This window comes from Borostomias antarcticus (assembly GCF_949987555.1).
Source record: "Borostomias antarcticus genome assembly, chromosome: 18".
Classification (NCBI taxonomy): Eukaryota; Metazoa; Chordata; class Actinopteri; order Stomiiformes; family Stomiidae; genus Borostomias; species Borostomias antarcticus.
Window position 1 is genome coordinate 11,229,886 of NC_140251.1, and position 15,190 is coordinate 11,245,075.

General features: G+C 49.4%; 1 protein-coding gene across 1 annotated transcript in view; it reads left to right on the forward strand.

Annotated features, from left to right (window-relative positions):
• Window positions 1–13,255, forward strand: part of kcng4a (potassium voltage-gated channel, subfamily G, member 4a) — a gene marked incomplete at both ends in the record, with an annotated part of 24,407 nt that extends 11,152 nt beyond the window's left edge. Inside the window, one exon of the mRNA XM_084452492.1 lies at window positions 12,383–13,255. Coding sequence (XP_084308618.1) covers window positions 12,383–13,255 — 873 coding nt within the window. The remainder of the gene's footprint in view (window positions 1–12,382) is intronic.
• Between the last annotated feature and the right edge of the window lie 1,935 nt (window positions 13,256–15,190).

Sequence of the window (15,190 nt, forward strand, 5' to 3'; positions counted from 1 at the left end):
TCCGCACCACGATGGGCGCGCTCGGTGGTACGGAGAAGAGCGGACCGGACCGCTCTCCAGATCCGACAGCAGCGACGGAGGTGGGCCTGGACAGAGGGGACCGCCCCATCGGACTCCTGGAGGGAGAACAGAGGGGGTTGGTACCCCAGAGTGCACTCGAAAGGTGACATACCCGTGGCAGAATATGTGAGGGCATTCAAGGAGTACTCCACCCAGGGTGACTCCTTACTCCAGGACAAGGGACGGAGAGCACAGGCGCAACGAATGGCAGATTCCAGGCTCTGGTTGGCCCTCTCGGCTTGGCCATTGGTCTGGGGGTGGCAGCCGGAGGAGAGGCTGATGGTGGCACCGAGCTACTTGCAGAGGGCCCTCCAGACCTGGGAGGTGAACTGAGGACCCCGGTCACTCACGATGTCCTTAGGCAGCCCGTGGAGCCGGTAAACGTGCTGCAACAGCTCAACAGCTCTGCCGTCTCAGAGGGGGTAGCGAGCTTGGGGAGCGCCACGAGGTGCACAGCCTTAGAGAACCGGTTCACCACGGTGAGGATGATGCCGTTGCCCTGGGAGGGAGGCAGACCGGTGATGAAGTCCAAGGCTATGTGTGACCAAGGGCGACTTGGGACAGGAAGGGGACGCAGGAGACCAGCAGGCGGCTGATGGGACGCCTTTCCTTGGGCACACACTGGGCAAGCAGTGACGAACTCCCGTATGTCAGCAGCCATACTGGGCCACCAGAACCGCCGCCGGGTGAAGGACAACGTGCGGTGGACCCCTGGGTGTCAGGCGAACCGGCTGGCATGACCCCATTGCAGGACCTGGGACCGGACTGAGTCCGGGACAAAGAGACGGTTCCGTGGGCCTGTTCCCGGGTCCGGATGGCTGCGCTGGGCTCTCCTGATCACTGCCTCGATGGTGACGACCCCTATCACCTGAGAGGCAGGGAGGATGGTCTCCGGGGCAACGGGATCCCTCTCCTCAGCCGAGTGAAGCCGAGACGTGTTCTTGGACCCCGGCCGGTACGTGATGGTGAAGTTGAACCGACCGAGATACAGAGCCCAGCGCGCCTGACGGGAGTTCTTCGCTGCCCGGATGTAGGTGAGGTTGCGGTGGTCCGACCACTCCACCACAGGGTGCTCTGCTCCCTCCAGCCATTGCCGTCACTCCTCGAACGCCTCCACAACGGCCAGCAGCTCCCTGTTGCTGATGTCGTAGTTCTCCTCTGCCGGAGTGAACCGGCGGGAGAAGAAGGCGCAGGGATGAAGCTTCTGGTCCACTGCTGACCGCTGTGAGAGGACCCCTCCGATGCCCGTGTCCGAAGCGTCCACCTCCACGACGAATGGCAGAGTGGGATCAGGGTGGACCAGGACCAGTGCGGAGGTGAAACGCCTCTTCAGGTCATCGAAGGCGGCGCTGGCCTCCGGTGTCCAAACGAAAGGACGCAGAGTGGAGGTGAGGGCGGTAAGGGCCGTCGCGACCTGGCTGTAGTTCCTGATGAACTGCCAGTAGAAGTTGGAGAAGCCGAGGAAACTCAGGAGCTGCTTCCTGGGGTCAGGCCGAGTTCGTCCACCCTCCACGATGAACCCCAGGAACTCCACGGATGGAGCGTGGAAGGTGCATTTCTCGGCCTTGATGAACAGGCGGTTCTCCAGGAGGCGCTGGATCACGAGATGGACATGTTGGACATGGTCCTCAGCGCTCCTGGAGAACACCAGGATGTCGTCAAGGTAGAGGACCACAAACACGTCCAGCATATCCCTCAGTACATCGTTCATGAGGGCCTGGAACACAGAGGGAGCATTAGTCAACCCAAAAGGCATCACCAGGTACTCATAGTGCCCCCTGGGAGTCTTGAATGCCGTCTTCCACTCATCCCCCTCACGGATCCGAACAAGGTGGTAGGCGTTAGGGAAATCCAACTTCGTGAAGATGGTGGCTCCCTGGAGAGGCTCGAAGTTGGAACTCATGTTCTTGACTGTTATGTTGTTGAGCTCCCGGTAGTCAATGCACGGCCGAAGGTCCCCTCCCTTCTTCTTCACAAAGAAGAACCCCGCCGCCATCAGGGACTTGGATGGGCAGATGAGACCCTCGGCCAAGCACTCCGAGATGTACCGGTCCATGGCGGCCTTCTGAGGTAGGGAGAGGTTGTAGAGCTGACTCGCTGGGTAGGGGGCATCCCGAAGGAGCTCGATGGCACAGTCATGGGGCCGGTGTGGTGGTAGCGAGCGGGCGAGATCCTTGCTGAATGCCTCTCCCAGATCGTGGTAGACAGATGGCACTGTGGACAGGTCTGCTGTTGAAGTTCCGCGCTGTGGTGTGGAAGCCACGGGCTGAGACGAGGAGGACCGCACTGCTCTCTCTCTTCGCCGCTCCTGGAGACGGTTGTTGACAGCGATGGCGAGAGCGACGAGTTGATCAAGGTCCCGGGGTGGCTCCCTGGAGACCAGGTCGTCCTTCAGGGCCTCAGTGAGGGAGTTGTGGAACGCTGCCCGGAGCGCGATGTCATCCCATCTCCTACGGGCGGCAAGGGTTCTGAACTCTACTGCGAACTCCGCCACGCTCCGGGAGCCCTGGCGGAGAGACAGGAGACGCATGGCGGCCTCCTCACCAGACACAGGGTGGTCAAACACCTTCTTCATTTCCTGTGTGCAGGATGCAAAAGAGGAACAGGCCCCTGACCGCCTCTCCCACTCAGCAGAGGCCCACTCCAGGGCAGAGCCGTCCATGCAGTTGATTGTGTATGCAATCTTGGCTCTGTCCGGGGCATAGGTGTAGGGCTGGAGGCTGAAGACCAGGGAGACCTGCGTCAGGAAGGCCCTGCAACATCCCAGATCTCCTCCATAGCGCACTGGCGCTGGGACGCGGGGTTCCCGATGGGAGGGAGGAAGCAGAAGAGCAGGGTCCAGGGCTACCGCAGCTGCAGGCGCAGGACTGGGGATGGACGGATCAGCTGGCGGGAGCTGGACGACGGGAGGCCCGAGGCCTGGACTGGACGCCGTTCTCAGGGCCTGCATTGTGGTGGTGAGTTCCTGAAGAGCCCGGTCCTGCCGTGCAAGTCTCTCCTCCTGGGCGGCGAAGGCCTGCTGTTGCTGGACCAGGAGGTTCTGAATGGCCGCTGGGATGGCTTGGACCTGGTTCTCCACTGCGTGGTAAGCCGTGACGATCTACTGGAGCTGCCGGCGAGGCTGCGCCTTGGTTGAAGATGGCGGTGCGCATCTGTTCTGGGTTCAGAACCGGGGGCCGCTCTGCAGGCTGGTCTGGGTTCATGCTGGCCAGATCTTCTGTAACGTTATGCCAGAAAGACTGAACCCAATCGACCAGACGGGAGGCAGAAAATATAAAAAGAAAACCCAGAGGGTTCTTTAATCCACAAAAGTACAAGTCCAGAATCCAAACTCAAAATGATAACCAAGCAGGGGTCAGGCGATCGGCAAACACAGTCCAGTAATCCGTAATCCAAGTCCGTAGTCAAAATCCAGAAGAGGGGGGGGGGGGGGGGTCGAGGAATCCGAGTGTCAGTCCAGAGGTAATGGCTGGCAATCCACCGCACAAAACACCAGGTCTGGAGGGGAGACTGGAAAACTGGTTGAGTTCCAAAACAGGGAACAAACACAAAACAACAAAAGCCCTCCTGAACAACGGTAGGCTAAACGGCTAGGTACTTGCCACAGTAAACTGAGCGAAGATCTGGCGAAGACTGTCAAGATGACCAGGGTTCTTATAGGGAGATGAGTAGGAGATAATTGGTGTCAGCTGTGAAGATCCCGCCGAGGGCGAGGTGGATGGTCGCGCCGGTGAGGATGAGTGAGAACGCGCACCAGCCTCCACCGAGACCGGAGGGAACTCAGGGGAGGCGGAGCGCTGGAAAGCTGTCCGCACTGAGCCGCGCGCAACGTCGGAAAGACGCACGGATGGTGAGGGTGGAGGCACGGGACCCCAAGCCGTAACACTCTCTACCTCTCTCTCTCCCAACCCCTCTCTCTCTCTACCTCTCCCCCTATCTCTCTCTCTACATCTCTCTCTCTCTCTTTCTATTTCTCTCTCTCTCCACCAGCACATTTTTGTGCGTGGCTGTAAGCCAGCGCACCTAGGATAGCGTTTGTCTGGTTATCACTCCCCCCCTCCGTTGAATGTTGACCTGCATTTCTCTGTTGGCACCACAAGAGGCAGTAGTCCCAGCACACCAAAATAAAGAAGGACACCAAAATTGATTTGCCGATCTCCACTGCACAAGTAGAGTAGCGGTGAAAGCAATGGACTCCCACGTGGGATATCGGGGTTCAAGACCCCTGTGGGAATGACTTTATGGGACTATACCCCAAACCTCCACATGTTCATCCTTTCACTCCAATCTTTTTATCCCTTACCTTTGTCCAGAAACAGAAGTTGAACCAATTGCAGAAAAATAGCTAACGTTAGAGGAATCATCAGTGTAACTGCTTTAGCCACTGACCGCTACCATTAATGTTATGGAAGCTGCTGCTAGTTGTTGTGAGCTCATGAGCTAACTGGCTATCCCGCTCTTATTGTGCTGGATTAGCATTGGAAGCATTGAAACTAATGTGTCCAGGCGACAAGACCTATCTTAATTTATCAAACATTATTTCATGTAATTTCAATTCACAGCTATTTCAGTGGCATGCTTCCGTCCTACCAGTCCTCATAAAGGGCTGTTGAGGGAAAAGCTTCCTATTTATGGAGTAGGTACACACCAGAAGCTCCTCTCCTCTCTTCTCTTCCCCTTCCCCTTCCCCTCCTCTCTTCTCCTCTCTTCTCCTCTCCTCTCTTCTCTTCCCCTTCCCCTCCTCTCTTCTCTTCGCCTCTCTTGTCCTGCCCTGTCCTTTCCTCTCCCCCTTTCCCCTCCCTTTCTCCCCTCCCCTTTCCCTCTTCTCTTCTCTTCTCTTCTCTTCTCTTCTCTTCTCTTCTCTTCTCTTCTCTTCTCTTCTCTTCTCTTCTCTTCTCTTCTCTTCTCTTCTCTTCTCTTCTCTTCTCTTCTCCTCTCCTCTCCTCTCTTCTCTTCTCTTCTCCTCTCTTGTCTTATTCTATCGTCATCCCCCTCTCCTCTTGTTAGCGCACAAGGTCACAGTGAAATATGTGTTCTCTGGAGCCCAGCGTGTTGAAGGTAAGCATGAGTGATGGACTGAATGTTTTTGCTTTTTCCCCTCTCGTTCCTGTGCTCTTCCCCCAAGCCGTCCATGATGGATAACTAGGGGGCGCCGTAGAAGAGGGGGGGGCGGGTGGGCTTGGTGATGATCCAACTGCATGACAGCACAATCACACTGGCAGAGAGAGAGAGAGAGAGAGACTGACAGACTGACAGACAGACAGACAGACACACAGACAGACAGACAGACAGACAGACAGACAGACAGACAGACAGACAGACAGACAGACAGACAGACAGACGGACAGACAGACAGACAGACAGACAGACAGACAGACAGACAGACTGACAGACTGATTGACCGAGAGACACACACATATATGGAAAGAAAGACAGTGAATGGAGAGATAAGAGGGAGAGAGCTCTTAACTCAGAGCTCAGTTTGTGTGCCTCCTAGAGACTCAACCTCTGTACTAGTCATCCAATATGAACAGCAAACACATCTACATATTTACTGCACAGACTTAGCATACCATCACTATGCATGTGTGTGTGTGTGTGTGTGTGTGTGTGTGTGTGTGTGTGTGTGTGTGTGTGTATGTGTGTGTGTGTGTGTGTGTGCGTGCGTGTGTACTTCCTCTGTTCTGCGGCAGGGCGCCTCTGCTGTCAGTACTTGTATTCATATTTCAGTCATATTTCATTTCAATGAGGGGAGCTCCTCTGCTTGTGTTTGTCCCCTCCGAGACAACTACTGTAGGCGCACACACACACACACACACACACACACACACACACACACACACACACACACACACACACACACACACACACACAGCTAGGCACTCCATACTGAGGGTTAGTACTTGTATATCAGTACTGACTCCACGGTCGCTCCTGAGTGTTTGAGACGGCTACTCTACCCACACCGCAGTGCTTTCAAAACCAGTACGGATGGGATGATACCTACTCGCTGTGTCTGAGAGGGTGAGAGGGCGGGAACAAAGAAATAACTGGCCGGGAATGTTTCTAGATAACAGACTGGAGTCCACCCTCTCACTGGGAGTGATGTCAACAGAGGTCACTGAAACAACATTTCCCCCTTTCAGACAGATGAAAGACAGAGAGAGAGAGAGAGAGAGAGAGAGAGAGAGAGAGAGACAGAGAGAGAGAGGACAGAGAAGGAGGGGTAGAGAAAGAGAGATATGGAGAGAAGGGAGAGAGAGAGAGAGGAGAAAGAGGTAGATGGTAGATAGATGGAAAAGGATACATGTAGAGAGAAAGAGAGATAGATAACTGAATTGTTAAGAGAGGGGAAAAGAGTGAGAGAGAGAAAGTATGTGTGAAAGAGAAAGTGTGATAGAAAGTGTGAGAGAAAGCATTTTTCACAGGTGAGGTGGTTGATGACAAAATCAATACAACAGAAGCAGTTTTAGCTACTGTAGGAATCATAGCTCGGCTCCAGTCTGATGTTGGGTTTATGACTCTTTGGCTATGACTGGCTGTTACATGTTCTGTTACTGGCTGTTCTAACAGAGGAGAGGAGGATAGAGGAGAGGAGAGATGGGAAGGAGGGGAGAGGAGAAGAGAGGAGAGGGATGTGAATCCCACTCAGGAATGAGACTTAATTAGTGCAGCATGTCTGTAAACTAGTGAACCTGTGTGCAGAGTTAGTCTCCACAGGAACCAGGCCTGCCCCAGGTCTCCAACGCTGAGAAAGGAGAGAGAGAGAGAGAGAGAGAGAGAGAGAGAGAGAGAGTAGTCTAGAGAGAGAGAGAGATAATGTACAGTGGTCTAGAGAGAATGTAGTCTAGAGAGAGAGATAACATAGTCTAGAGAGAGAATGTAGTCTAGAGAGAGAATGTAGTCTAGAGAGATAATGTAGTCTAGAGAGAGATAATGTAGTAATGTAGAGACACACACACACACACACAGACGCACGTATGCACACACACACACACGCACGCACACACACACACACACACACACACACACACACACACACACACACACACACACACACACACACACACACACACATATATATATACATTTGCAGAACAACTGCAGAAATCCACAGCCCCTGGTGGGACTCTGCAGGACACAGAAGTTAATGCCCAATATTTATAGAGCCTGGACATCCTCCCCAAGTTCAGCCAAACATGGGCACTAACTGTAAATGTGAAAAAGACCAAAATATTGACCCTAGAAAAACGGCCCAACACTAAAAATAAATTCACATTAAGAAACACAGAAATTGAACATAAGAAACATTCTACATACTGTATATAGGCTTGATTATCAGCTCCACTGGACATTTTGGCATGAGCGGAAAGAGAAGGCAAGAAGGGCTTTTTACACCATAAGAAAAAAACATTCCAATTAGGACCTGGCTGAAAATTCTACATTCAATAATAGACCCAATTACGGTAGCAAGTGTGGGGCCCATTAAGCAGCCAACATTCCCCACAATGGGAAAAGCATCCGCTGGGAGTCCTGCATGCAGAATTGTACAAAAATATTCTAAGAGTTCACAGACATTCAATAATGCATGGAGAGCAGAAATTGGACAATACCCTTTAATGATAAAAATTCAAAAGCTATCAAATTATACATCTCCAATCAAGTGACCCCCACTCCTACCACTACAAAGCCCTTCAGTGCCAAGAGTTGAACAAAGATAAGAGTCCTCTGCCAGCTGGTCCTGAAGCTCTGCCCATGAATACCAGGGCTTCTATTTGACCCTTAACAGAGAGTACACAGTGGCAGGATAACTGACCGCTGTGACTGATAGAGAACTGCAAAAAATGTTGACAATTTACAGACTGAGTGGACAGCCTGCCCATAGAAACATCACAGGCAGAACTGGGGACTCGGGGAGACCAGGCTGTGTTCACTTTAGGCGCTTTCACACCGCCATACTTTCCCCCCCGAACTACGGACCTTTGGGGGTAACTTGCCGTGTTCACACCAAAGGGGCTGGGGTATATGGGTGGGTTTGCAGGGGACTTTCCATCCCCAAAAAGACCCCGCTGGGGAGGTAGTACTCTTGCCGGGGGTAAAGTACTTTGTGGGTGGGGCGGCAATACTGAACATTTCTGATTGGCTGAGTAGGGAGCCTACTGGCAAAGTTTTATTTCAACGGTTCCATGTTTAAATTCACTGCGCAAAAAAGCTTCTGTGTTTTGCGATCACGTTGATTTTCCAAATTGATTTTCTATAACGGAATAACTCCAACATGAAACTGCTTTCCTAGCTCGATAGATAGATAGATAGATAGATAGATAGATAAACACAACCAAAACACTTCCAGGTTTACTGCAGAGCATTTCAGGGATTTCTCTAATTAAGCTGCATAAATATTTAATTGCATATGTGTAAGCACAAAACTGTTTTCCAAGTTCAATCTTCTTGTAACTAAGACATATGCTGTAAAATATTTTTTCCCATTGACAGAAATCCGAGAATGAGTTATTTTCTCTCTCTTGCAACTGCCTTGATATACACTGTAGCAGGCTATACAGCAGGCAAGTGAGTCCCTTGTCTCCTCTGCACACGAGGGAAGAGAGCTTCTACCCCGCTGTCTGAATGCAAACTACATGGGGAGTTCTGGGGAATAGAGAGTTCTAGGGAATAGACTATATTCCCTAGAACTCTCTATTCCCTAGAACTCTCTAGAACTCTCTAGAGAGTTTATTCATCTCCCTGATTCTCAGAGACTGCCATACCCACGTGGAGAGAAGAGAAAAATATATCTGTATATTATTGTATTTTAATTTCTCGTTGCTTGCCAATGTTGATGATTTTCAGTGCTGCTTTGGCAACATGGGTTTTATCACTTGTCATGCCAGTAAAGCTTATTTGAATTTGATTTTAATAATGTAGTCTAGAGAGAGTGATAATGTAGTCTAGAGAGAGAATGTAGTCTAGAGAGAGAATGTAGTCTAGAGATAGATTGTAGTCTAGAGAGAGAGAGAGATAATGTAGTCTACATAGAGATAATGTAGTCTAGAAAGAGATGGATAAGGTAGTCTAGAGAGAGATAATGTAGTCTAGAGAGAGATAATGTAGTCTAGAAAGAGAGGGATACGGTAGTCTAGAGAGAGATAATGTAGTCTAGAGAGAGAGATTAAGTAGTCTAGAGAGAGACTACTTAGAGAGAGAGAGATAATGTAGTCTAGAGAGAGAGTGTGTGAAGGGAGAAGGTACTTTTCAACAGGCACACTACAGTACAGTATAAAGAAGACAAACGTTTGTATGCAGATGCATGGCCATGTAACATCTCAGTTCGTTCTCGTTCTGAAGCAGCTGGTTGTGTCGTCCATCTCCTGAAGAAGCGAGGGTTTGGACTAGAGACACGTGTCACCTGTGTGTTTACACATGTTTCATTCAACACACTTCATCCTGGTATATGTATAGCATTCTATCTACTCTACACATGACCAGAATCATCCATCTATTTTCTATCCAGATAGATTCACAGAGAGAGGGAGAGAGAGGGAGAGAGAGAAAGATGAGGAGAGGAAGAGAGGTTCCCCCTGAACTCCACTTCTCGCTAAATTATTTAGCACCCTGCAGAATTCAGAAGTATCGCTCCTTAACAACCAAAAGGGTTGTTTGGGTTTTTTAATCAAAGACTTAGTTAAGGAGTGATTTCACTCTAGTAATTGCGGTACGGTTGAGCACTAACTCCTCAGCTAGAGGGTTAACCCTTCCACACCGCAATTAGACTGCTGTGCTCCTGACTGACATGGGTACCAGTGGTTATACAGTATACTAAAGTCAAACTGCATTGGGTGCACTTGGTTAATCATGCTCTCAGGATTAATTACTGATAGGATTTTAACTTCAGAAGATTTTCACTACTGTGCCAAGCAAGACATACTATTACATAGATGCACAAAGTATTTGGGACAATACATTATAGTATTTGAACTGTTATACTATGCGAATAGTAGTTTATTGCTTTATACTGTACTTGTAGAATAATCTGCTCCTCTGAGTCCGCTTTGACGTGGTGCAGAGCTCCTGCTGTTTCACTCTGGTGGTGAGAGGACTCCATCCAGATGATGTTTATTTTTGTCAGAGTAGACATGCAGACATGCTACTGGAATGAGCTGTCACTGACGTGTTACAGTGAGAGTTACAGAGATATAAGGTCAGAGAGAGAGAGAGAGAGAGGAAGAGAGAGAAAGATTGAGTGAGGGAGAGATGGAGGGAGGGAGAGAGATGTGAGACAGACAGGGGTGAGGGAGAGATGGAGAGAGAAGGTGAGAGTAATTGTGTAAAGAGGCAGGTGGTCAAAAGTGATTGAGAGAGTGTTAAACGAGATGAAAGGAGAGTGAGAGTAAAATAGATTCTGATGACCCCCTGCTCCCAGAGAGAGAGAGAGAGAGAGAGAGAGAGAGAGACGGGGGAGAGATGAGAAGGACAGAATGAGAGGATGGAGTAAGTTTGATAAACTATGGAAGCATAAAGTTGACTTAATTAAAATGTTAATGCAAATTGGGATTGCATTTTCATTTTCCACTTTTGCATGCATTCTTTCAGTCAATATGTCAATCAATCATGTGATTTGCAATCAATCATGTCAGGAAAACGGCTTTAGAGCATGGGAATGCAATTTCATTTAGAATGAATATTAGAATGAACATTGGAATTTTGTCAGCTCTGAAGCAGATGTGTACTAGAACATGGAAATGCAAATGATAATCACATTATTGCATAGCAATTTTCATATTGTCTCAAATAATGCAGGCAAAAGTGGAAAATGAAATGATGTGAAAATGCTATTGTGGGATTGCATATTAGAATGAGCATTAGAATGAACATTGGAATTTTATCAGCAACAAAGCGTGGCATTACTTTGAAAATGAAATGTCAAATGGCTTTTCATTATCATTTTAACATTGACAGCGAATGTGCATACCAGTCACATGCAAATGCAAATGCAAATCACATGATTGCATTTGAATTTGAATATTGACCTAAAGAATGCATGCAAAAGTAGAAAATGAAAATGCAATCCCAATTTGCATTAACATTTGAATTAAGTCAACTATATGCTTCCATAATAAACGAGATAGAGAAACACTAGTGGGAGAAGGCCGGTGTGTGTGCCTGTGTATGTTTGTTTGTTTGTTTGTGTGTGTGTTTATTTGTGTGTGTATGTGAGAGAGAGAAAAGGAGAGAGGAAGAGAGAGAGGGGGAGAAGGCTTGAAGGTGGAGAACGGTCGAGAGAATGAGGAATAAGAGAGGAGACAGAAGAGAGGGAATGAGTGAAAGGAGGAGAGAGAGAGAATGAGGAATGAGAAGAAAGGAGAGAACGTGGGAGTAAAGTCAGGGGAGGCAGACCGAAAGAGAATGAGAGATGAGGGGTAGAAAATGAGAGAGAATGAGAGATGAGAGGTAGGGGGGAGCAGAGAAGGGGGAGAGAGAGGATAACATAAAAAGGAAGGAGTGAAATAGTTTCTGACAGCTGAATCTACAGTGATATAATCTCACAGGGTGAGGGCAGTAGAGAACATGAGTGGGGAGAAATGGAGGGATAGAGGGATGGATGGATGGATGAAAGGGTGAAGAGTGAGGGTGGGATGAAGGAAGGAAGGAAGGAAGGAAGGAAGGAAGGAAGAAAGAAAGAAAGAAAGAAAGAAAGAAAGAAAGAAAGAAAGAAAGAAAGAAAGAAAGAAAGAAAGAAAGAAAGAAAGAAAGAAAGAAAGAAAGAAAGAAAGAAAGAAAGAAAGAAAGAAAGGAAGGAAGGAAGGAAGGATGGATGGATGGATGGATGGATGGATGGATGGATGGATGGATGGATGGATTGTGGATGGATGGATGGATGGACGGAGTGTATGATGTGGGATAGAGATCATGATGTTGTCTGGGTGCTCTGCTGTGGTGAGTCTGTGGGCCTGGTCAGTCAAGTGATTGTGATCCACGTATCTCTCCATGTTCAAGCCGCTCACTGAGGAGCTAGGAGATTTATTAGTGACTAAGTGAATAATTGTCTAACCCTTGGTTATTTGTCCTGTCTCTCCCTTCCCTGTCTCTTTTTCTGTTTCCGTCCCTCCTCTCTCTGTCCCCCCTCTCTCACTTTCACTTTCCTTCTCTCTCTCTCTCTCTCTCTCTCTCTCTCCTCTCTCTCTCTCCCCCTCTCATGCCCTTTACCACATTCTGGCTACTCTCTCTCTTCCTATCTTCCCTTTTCTGTCTTGCTCTCTCTCTCCCCTTTGCTCTCCCCCCCCCCCTCCTCCCTCTTTCATAACTCCCTCCCTGCTCCCTCCCCCAGGGAGAGTGCTCCCAGAAGTGCCAGCACATGTTCATCATAGAGACCGTGTGCGTGGCGTGGTTCTCCATGGAGTTCCTGCTGCGCTTCATCCAGGCCCCCAGCAAGCTGGAGTTCCTGCGCGGCCCCCTCAACGTCATCGACGCCATGGCCATCCTGCCCTACTACGTGTCCCTGGTGGTGGATGAGGACGACCCCAGCCTGGACCCCGAGAAGACGGGGGGGCGTGGCTACCTGGACAAGCTGGGCCTGGTGCTGCGGATACTGCGGGCCCTGAGGATCCTCTACGTGATGCGCCTGGCCAGGCACTCGCTGGGGCTGCAGACGCTGGGGCTGACGGTGAGGCGGAGCACGCGGGAGTTCGGCCTGCTCCTCCTCTTCCTGTGCGTGGCCGTCACCCTCTTCTCGCCGCTCGTCCACCTGGCGGAGAGCGAGCTGACGGGCACGCAGGACTTCAGCAGCATCCCCGCCTCCTACTGGTGGGCCATCATCTCCATGACCACGGTGGGCTACGGAGACATGGTGCCGCGCAGCCTGCCCGGCCAGGTGGTGGCGCTGTCCAGCATCCTAAGCGGCATCCTCATCATGGCGTTCCCCGCTACCTCCATCTTCCACATGTTCTCGCGCTCCTACCAGGAGCTGAAGCAGGAGCACAACCGCCTCCTGAAGGAGGAGTGCGCGCAGGCCGCCGCGGCCGCCTCGGCTCTGGTGGAGGAGCAGGAGGGGGGCGGGGGCGGGGCCGAGGAGTTCCCGCCACCCGGGCTGCGCCCATGTCAGGAGAGCACGAGCATACGCTCCCTGGAGTCTCTGCTGGGGAAAGGCAGCGACACGGTGAGCAATAACAATGGCCACGGCCTGCCGGCGGGGGCCTTCTAGACCGCACCGCGTGATGTCACAGACTACGGGGGCAGGCCACCGCTCTGCTCCTGATCCCCCCTAGAGCGGCTCAGACAGACTGACAGAGTGAACATGCACCCCCCCCCCCCACCCGCCCATATTATAGCTGCCTCAGTTGTGCGACTACGTTCGCAGTATTGCACCGATACTTTGGAGTAGAAGCCATGGCATGGTTACCTGGAATATACATTTGAGCTCTAGCTTTGCTGGCTGTCGCACCGTACAATCCACAGCTCTGTTCTGTTTGCTTTGGTTCATATACATGCAATAATAATAAGCAAACCCCAAAGTTGTAAATGCTCCTGGTTATACTCTGGTCCTCATTCTGCTCTATAACCTACAACCTCAAAGGTCTGGCCTGGGTCCCTAGAAACTGGTCAGCCAGCCGGACTATTGGACCCTGTTCAGCTAGGTGGAACTGCTCTACTGGACCTTGTTCAACTAGGTGGAGCTGCTCTACTGGACCTTGTTCAACTAGGTGGAGCTGCTCTACTGGACCTTGTTCAACTAGGTGGAGCTGCTCTACTGGACCTTGTTCAACTAGGTGGAGCTGCTCTACTGGACACTGTTCAACTAGGTGGACCTGCTTTTCGTTTTTAGTTGACTTTTTGAGAAGCTAAAGCCATACTCAGATGGCTAACAGACTGGCAACTGGGTTAGACTCTCGTTTACCTCACTGGGACGAGTGAGTGAGTGAGTGAGTGAGTGAGTGAGTGAGTGAGTGAGTGAGTGAGTGAGTGAGTGAGTGAGTGAATGAGTGAATAAACAAACAAACAAATACATGAATGAATGAATGAATGAATGAATGAATGAATAAATAAATAAATAAATAAATAAATACATACATACATACATACATACATACATAAATGAATGAATGAATGAATGAATGAATGAATGAATGAATGAATGAATAATTGAATGAACTATTCTCCTGGTCTCTCCCTAGGGCACTTGGACACACAGGCTGGAGCTGCAGAGATTTTCATTTCATTTCAAACCTTTATTTATACTCGTGAAGCACTGAGGTTTCCCTCATTTACACAGTGATGACGAGTTTACACAGAGACACAAATCAACAAAACAAATGTTATGTACAATAATTATAATAATTAAAAACAGTTACAGGTTGAAGTACATAGATCTAGAGCCATGGACCTAAACTCTGTGACTGAAGGAAGGACCTCAAGCTTTAGAGTCTGTTGTAAGGTATTCCATGTTTAAGGAGCATCATGGAAAAAGCAGCCCTTCCAAGTTTAGAATGCACTTAAGGAACCCTGAGAACAAGCCGATCATTAGATCGGGTCTGGTAGGTACTAAGACTCCAGTCCAACAGAGATGAAGGGTGTCTTTCACCTGACAGACAGACAGACAGACAGACAGGCAGGTAGACAGACAGACAGCTTTCCTAATTATCAGAGAAAGAGAGAGAAAGGGAGAGAGAGAGAATGATATATATGAGAAAAAGTGAGAGAGAGAGAAACAGAGAGAGATAGAGAGAGTGAGAATGAGAGAGAGAGAGAGAGAGAGAGAGAGAGAGATTGAGAGCTCACCATCATAGAATTAACTTTGTATGGCTCCAAATAAAAAAACTAGTAATCTCAAACCAAGGCTCTATGATGTCATGCTTTTCCGATGTTTCTGAGGATTGTATTTCTAATCTGAGACAGACATGCATGTACAATAGCCTTCTCCGTGTCCCTATGTTTAGCTGTTAAATATGTCCTAAGTCAGTCAAAACTTGGGCATCTGTTCCTCTCACACATGCCATCTGTAGTTTACACATACGTACGTAACACAGATGTAACACATCCTTAATTCTCAGTTGTCTCCGTTGTCAGGCTCATCGTCAGATCATGTTGACATTGAAGACTTCATCAGCTCTTAATTTCCCTCTGCAGCCACAGTTGATCT